Source organism: Penaeus vannamei, chromosome 21 (genome assembly GCF_042767895.1).
Source record: "Penaeus vannamei isolate JL-2024 chromosome 21, ASM4276789v1, whole genome shotgun sequence".
Classification (NCBI taxonomy): Eukaryota; Metazoa; Arthropoda; class Malacostraca; order Decapoda; family Penaeidae; genus Penaeus; species Penaeus vannamei.
Window position 1 is genome coordinate 15,600,644 of NC_091569.1, and position 7,500 is coordinate 15,608,143.

A 7,500-nucleotide genomic window follows, 5' to 3' on the forward strand; every position below is an offset into this window, starting at 1 on the left:
ACACCTCTTCAGCAGAAACTGGATGAATTTGGTGAACAGCTTTCCAAAGTCATTTCTGTCATTTGTGTTGCTGTTTGGGCCATCAACATTGGGCACTTCAGTGATCCCGTTCATGGTGGTTCTTGGTTCAAGGGAGCTATTTATTACTTCAAGATTGCTGTTGCTCTGGCTGTAGCTGCCATCCCTGAAGGTCTCCCTGCTGTCATCACCACTTGCCTTGCCCTTGGCACTCGCCGCATGGCCAGAAAGAATGCTATTGTGAGGTCTTTGCCTTCGGTTGAGACTCTAGGTTGTACCTCTGTTATCTGCTCAGACAAGACTGGCACACTCACCACCAACCAGATGTCTGTCTCTCGCATGTTCATTATGGATAAGGTTGAGGGTAATGACTGCTCTCTTCTGGAATTCGAGATCACTGGCTCCACCTATGAGCCCATTGGTGAGATTCGTCTCAATGGTGCTAAGGTTGCAGGATCAGATTTTATTGGATTGCAAGAACTCTCGACCATCTCGGTAATGTGCAATGATTCTTCGGTGGACTACAATGAGTTCAAGAATCAGTTTGAAAAGGTTGGAGAAGCAACAGAGACTGCACTCATTGTCCTGGCTGAGAAAATCAACCCATTTAATCAGTCCAAGTTTGGCCTAGATCGGCGTACTGCTGCTCTTGTAACAAAGCGTGACATGGAGACACGTTGGAAGAAGGATTTCACTCTTGAGTTCTCACGTGATCGCAAGTCCATGTCAACGTATTGCACTCCCCTCCAGTCTTCTAATATGGGCACAGGATCCAAGATGTTCTGCAAGGGAGCTCCTGAGGGTGTGCTGGACCGTTGTGCTTTTGTACGTGTTGGAACACAGAAAGTTCCTCTCACTGCAGCCGTAAAGGATAAGATCATGTCTGTCATTCGTCAGTATGGCAGTGGTCGGGACACACTCCGTTGCTTAGGTCTTGCCACCATAGACAATCCCCCAATGCCAGAGCAGATGAACTTGGCTGACTCGACCAAGTTCCATTCGTATGAAGTCAGCATGACCTTTGTTGGTGTGGTTGGAATGCTTGATCCTCCCCGAAAAGAAGTCCGTGATTCTGTAAAAAGATGCCGAGCAGCTGGCATTCGTGTTATTGTCATCACTGGAGACAATAAGGCCACTGCTGAGGCCATTTGCCGTCGCATCGGAGTGTTTGAGGAGGATGAGGATCTAACAGGTCTGTCTTACTCTGGACGTGAATTTGATGAACTTAGTCCCAAGGAGCAGAGGGAAGCTTGCAATCGTGCCCGGCTGTTCTCTCGTGTTGAGCCTTTCCACAAGTCAAAGATTGTTGAATACTTGCAGGCTGAAGGTGAGATCTCTGCCATGACTGGTGATGGTGTGAATGATGCTCCTGCTCTGAAGAAGGCTGAGATTGGTATTGCCATGGGTTCAGGCACTGCTGTAGCCAAGTCTGCTTCTGAGATGGTGCTTGCTGATGACAACTTCTCTTCCATTGTGGCTGCTGTTGAGGAAGGCCGTGCCATCTACAATAACATGAAGCAGTTCATCCGTTACCTCATTTCCTCCAACATTGGTGAAGTGGTGTCCATCTTCTTGACTGCTGCTCTTGGTCTCCCTGAAGCTCTCATTCCTGTCCAGCTCTTGTGGGTCAACCTGGTTACTGATGGTCCACCTGCCACTGCTCTGGGCTTCAACCCCCCTGACCTTGACATCATGGACAAACCCCCACGCAAGGCTGACGAGTCTCTCATCTCTGGCTGGCTCTTCTTCCGCTACATGGCCATTGGATGTTATGTTGGTGCCGCTACAGTTTTTGCTGCCTCCTGGTGGTACATGTATGACCCCACTGGCCCTCAACTCAACTACTACCAGCTATCTCACCATCTCTCCTGTACAACAGATATGGAAAACTTTAAAGATATAGACTGCACTGTCTTCAGCCACCCAGCACCCATGACAATGGCCCTATCTGTGTTGGTTACTATTGAGATGCTCAATGCTCTAAACAGGTATGTTAACTAAATATTATTAAGATTGCATCCTTTTTATTTGCAAAACCTGAAAGAAAAAAAATTGTACAAAAGGTCTTTTTCCTTTAATATTGCCTTTGGGCATCTTGTTTTTCAATACTTTTTTAATACGAATCCTCTAGTATATTGATTGAGACTTGTTATATATAGAGTATATGTATCATTTTCATATTACTCTCTGTACATGACCATTGGTTCTTACTTTCATTGTGAACACATTGATAGACCAGGTGACAAGTTTTATCACCCATATTCCATCAATTCCTATTTTACTCCAGTGTATCGGAGAACCAGTCCCTCTTGGTAATGCCGCCTTGGGTCAACATCTGGCTCCTGCTGGCCATGGCTCTCTCCATGATCCTCCACTTCTTCATTCTCTACATCAACTTCCTTTCGGTGAGTGGCAGTTTTTTGTGTGTGTGTGTGTGGGGGGGATATGTGTGTGTGGGGGGGGGGGGATATGTGTGTGTGTGGGGGGGGGATATGTGTGTGTGTGGGGGGGGGGGATGTGTGTGTGGCGGGGGGTGAGGTGTGTGTGTGTGTGGGGGGGGATGTGTGTGTGTGTGGGGGGGGATGTGTGTGTGTGTGGGGGGGGATGTGTGTGTGTGGGGGGGATGTGTGGTGTGTGGATGTGTGGTGTGTGATGTGTTGGCTGTGGAAGTATTTTATTTTAAGCTTCCTGGAACAGTATTTTCTGCTGAGTAGATATCTTTACCACTGAAGTTATCTTTTTAAAAAGATTGTAAATTGTTGAGTAAAAATAGAATTATTATATGGTGGTATCTCCTATACATACTCTTTACTGATATATATATTTTTTTTCTTTCAGACTGTGTTTAATGTTATGCCACTCTCTGTAGCGCAATGGATTGCAGTGATGGATATATCCTTCCCTGTAATTATATTGGATGAAACCTTCAAGTTCTTTGCCCGCAAGTTAGCCGATGGTGAAAATCCCATATACTCCTGTCACTGGATTGTCTTGGCATGGGGACTGTACTTGGCATACATTAAGCAATACTTCTTGTAACGTAGGTAATCCCTTAATGGAAAATTAGATTGTCACATTCTATTTGGTGTGAGGGGTTGATGAAAGGGAGACAGCTCGAGCTGACGATGCACTTGTGGTGCTCTTTTGTAAGGGAGGGCTGTAAAGGGTCTACAATATACATGGTTGTTGTGGTCGCAAAACCCCAGCAGTCCTAAAGTTTCACCTGAATGGCAGGTTAGGTTTGGCTGGGAGGGTTTTCAAGATATCTTTGAAGCTGAGATTACAGTTCTCCCGTAACTTTTTCCTTGCAAGTCAGCTGCAGTCAGACTATCAATATAACTATAACTGAAGTCTAGATAATGGATTCCAGACAACTGTTGAGGCAGAACTCCTTTGAATATTTGAGATTACGAGATACTGATTGTCATGTTAATGATTTTATGGTTGGGGGCCTCGGTGTCTTGTGAAGGATGTAGTTTTTCCCAGGGACTGTCTGGAGCAGGATAAAATTGAAGGAAAGCAACAATTCCTCCAATGGATTCCAGCACACGGATTACTGTGCTGATGACTGAAGTAACTCAGTGACCATATCAGTCAAAATGCGCAATGGGTCATGTTCCTCAAACTGAGTCTGATGTTTTCACCTGTACAGTGTTTGTGTGGCGTTCTTTCGCCCAAGATAACAGGCTGGGATAAACTAAAGGGGTCTTTAACTTATCATCCAAAAGATGTGCATGGATGTATGTGTGCAGTTAATGTATCATATTTTAAGTTGAATGTATATTTTTATCAGTTAAATGATAAATTTTGTTGGGGGGGGGAAGAAATGTGTCTTCATAGTGTATCTACAAAAAATACTTTTTCTAATAAAACCTGTAATTTTTAAGGGAAAAATAGCAACAGTACATAGTGGGCAATATTTAGCTAGCATTAGCTAGAACTTACTTAACTGATTTAGGTAGAAGTGATGACAGTGCTGGGTGAGTATTGGCCTCTGTGCATTTTTGTTTTTAGTGAACTCAATTATCATGGCACATAGTGTCTTTCCAGTATATTTTAAGGGAACGCTGGGAGCAATCTTGTGATGCGGGTTGTGTCATTATTATTTTTGTTATAATTTTGTATCATTTTTGGGGGGGAGTATTGTTTTGATATGATGATCATTTTTCCCAACTTAATATGCCAAAGTCATTAGCATATTTCCATCACATGGGTGCAAAAATTTACTTTTAGCCTGGAGAACATAGAATATGTTAATGAGTATCGTAGTAAGACCTTTGATATTATTTTCATTATGATTATTATTTGCCTTTTGACATTATGTTACTTTTGTAAAGAATATCTCTGCCTCTCTTCTCAGAATCATTACTGAATAGTAGTTCAAAAACATGTATATTGCTCTCAGTCATTTTGTAGGATTCAGAGTAAACTTTCCTTTTTCATATAGCTTATATTTCTACATATTTATTTCAGAATATTTTCACCAATTTTTTAAGTTGATAAGGGACGTATTAGGACTTTATATATGTTCTATTGTCTTATATTTTCATAAAAGTAGACGTTATTGCTACAGGACTGTGAGAGTGAGAGCTTGACCGTATACACACAACTCGATTGATGATAGAAAGGTGCTGAGGGACTTTCATCCAGTAGAAGATAAAAGGCTTTAGTTTTTGTAGTTATGAACACAAACGTAAGTCAATAAAGAAAGAGAGAAGGCATTGAAGTGGCAGTGGAGATCAAAATGTCATGTTCTTAGGACCTTGTAGTGAATTTGTACTTGCATCAGAACTAATATTGTACAGAAAGTTTGTTTAAATCCAGCAGATCTCTCTCCCTCTCTCTCCCTCTCTCTCCCTCCCTCCCTCCCTCCTTCTCTCCCTCTCTCCAGCAGATATCTCTCTCTCTCTCTCTCTCTCTCTCTCTCTCTCTCTCTCTCTCTCTCTCTCTCTCTCTCTCTCTCTCTCTCTCCTCTCTCTCTCTCTCTCTCTCTCTCCTCTCTCTCTCTCTCTCTCTCCCTCCCTCCCTCCCTCCCTCCCTCCACCTCCCTCCCTCCCTCCCTCCAGCAGATCTCTCACTCTCCCTCCCTCCAGCAGATCTCTCACTCTCCCTCCCTCCCTCCCTCCCACTCTCCCTCCCTCCCTCCCCTCCTCCCTCTCCCACTCTCCCTCCCTCCCACTCTCCCTCCCTCCCTCCCTCCCACTCTCCCTCCCTCCCTCCCTCTCCCACTCTCCCTCCCTCCCTCCCTCTCCCACTCTCCCTCACTCTCTCCCACTCTCCCTCTCTCCCTCCCCTGACTGGAATAGAAACACTGACAAACACATGAGATGAATGATGCAAGTACAGACAAGCAGCTTGGCAAGGTGAAAGCAGATTGGATAATATTAAAAAGAGAATTGCATCAAGAAGGAAACAAGTTTGTGCCAATTGCAATGTGTAACAAATTTCTCCAAAGGATGTGCCATCATCTTGGAAAAGGAAGAAGCATGCAGTAGAATGACACAAGGAGAAGGAATTGAACAGCTGGATTTTATATATTATTGGACCTTCGAATCGGTGTTGAAGTTGTACTTTCTCAATGTTTCAAGCTTTTCATATCATAGAGACAGTCACTGGGAGGCTCACTATATAAGTATTTACTCTTGATGGAAAGCAAGTTCTCTGTGTGCAATAACTAATGCACAAAACTAAATGGAAAAATTATCATAAAAAGAAAGGATGTATGATGAAAGAAGAATGAGTGAATCTCATTTCTTTTCTGTAAACATTAATCTTTTTTTTTTTTTCTTTCTTTTTTTGTAACTGACTGTTATGATGACGATCATAGTAATAATAATAAAGATAATGTGACTTCTTTTTTATTATTAATACTAATGTTGTTGTAATATAATCTCTCATTAGAAGTTTCTTTTTCCAGTTTAATATTTTTTGTTACTACAGCATTTCTCAAGACAGAAAACATGATTTGCCTGCTTGTAAATAAAGCATTCTGTTGTAAATTTTTGGCTTCCCCTTTTCCTTCTTTTCCACAAACTGGTTTTGTAGACAGTTGATTTTGGTGTATATGGTGACGTGGAAGAGCATGAGTGGAACTGCAGAAGTTGCAGTTCAGTCGGCCTCCCAACTTCTTTGTCAAGTCATTGTAGTCTAAATAATTTGATTCTGTGTAGTTAGATGTTATCAAATGAATCTAGTGGACTAGGTTCGCGGTTGAGTCTCCCTCCCTCGCCACCCCATCTCCCCTACCCACTCTCAGATGTGAACTTTTATCTGAGCTCTTGAGCAGGGTAACTGACGCTGATGGTTTTCATTCATTTGGAATAAATTGAGCAGTAGAGGTAGTCTTTCGTAAATAAAATTGGTAGATAAATTGAAATCCTATACATACCTTACCCTCTCTTCCGGTTGATCGGTTGATGAACAGCAGCTGCGAACCTAGGTTGTAAGTGTAAGTGTACCTGTAAACTATGAGAACTTCACTGGAGTACTCAAGAATATTAAATCAGTGTTTATTAAACAATTTATCTGTAGCATAGTTGCATTTAAAGTCCAAAGATTCGGGTCATTTCCTTTTGTGTGGAAGACATTAGACTGCCATCATGACCTCATTCCTAATTTCAAATTAAACTGTTGCCATAAACATGCATGAGCTGCTAGATAACATCTCTGGCCAAATGCATCATGCAACTCCCTTTATTTAATCTAGCATTTTATTAATATTTCTGTGAAGTAAGTGGAAAGGTACACATGAATACAGTAAGATTACTATTCTTTCATCTACTTTCTACATCTTCAAAATTTTATCATGTACTAAAAAAAAGAATGTTAAAAAAAAGTAAAATTAGTGGTAGTATAGTAGTTTTGTAAGGGATTTTTTCTGGTAGGAATCTAATTAATCTTCATTCCACTTTTGCAAATTGCGCCCGTGGACCTGGTTGTTCCGGGACTCTCTTTGCTGCAAATCATGAATGTTGGACCACAAAACGGGCACTTCTATTGCCACCTTAAAAGACATGTTGTTCACTGCGTCCATTCCATTTATACCATTTCCTTATAAACTGTGATGACATGAGTTTTGTTATGAAAATAAAACATTGTTAAGAAAAAATTAATTTTGTTTTCTCCTTAAAGAAAAATTTAGTTGTATTCTTGGAAACCCTGAAAAAATAAATATATTGGTATTGTTCCTCTGTTAGGTAAGGGATTTATTTTTTCTCACATAAGTTTCACAATTATTTTCTATTTATTTTTTATTCCGTTGATCTGGTAATTTTTTTTTTCCCCCCCTTTTCTTTTTTCCTGTCATGATTAAGAGATAAATGCCCAGTTAATTGTGAATTTTAAATGGAAACACATTTCATTTTGTACTTGAAAATGAAATATTGGGGGGAAAATGAAATATATTCATACATTTTGAAACAATGTTACACACCAATTTGTGTGTTTATACAACGTATTGGAAAATATTCACTGTTGTTAATT

General features: G+C 41.1%; 1 protein-coding gene across 6 annotated transcripts in view; it reads left to right on the plus strand.

Annotated features, from left to right (window-relative positions):
* LOC113813757 (calcium-transporting ATPase sarcoplasmic/endoplasmic reticulum type) overlaps positions 1–6,388 on the plus strand; it is a 27,393-nt gene extending 21,005 nt beyond the window's left edge. For all 6 annotated transcript variants that reach the window (XM_070135969.1, XM_070135970.1, XM_070135968.1 and 3 more), the window contains 3 exons: positions 1–2,006; positions 2,306–2,423; positions 2,857–6,388. The exon at positions 1–2,006 is cut by the window's left edge and continues 41 nt beyond it. In XM_070135969.1, the coding sequence (XP_069992070.1) occupies positions 1–2,006; positions 2,306–2,423; positions 2,857–3,057 (2,325 nt within the window). In that variant the 3' untranslated portion in view covers positions 3,058–6,388. The remainder of the gene's footprint in view (positions 2,007–2,305; positions 2,424–2,856) is intronic.
* Positions 6,389–7,500: the final 1,112 nt, after the last annotated feature.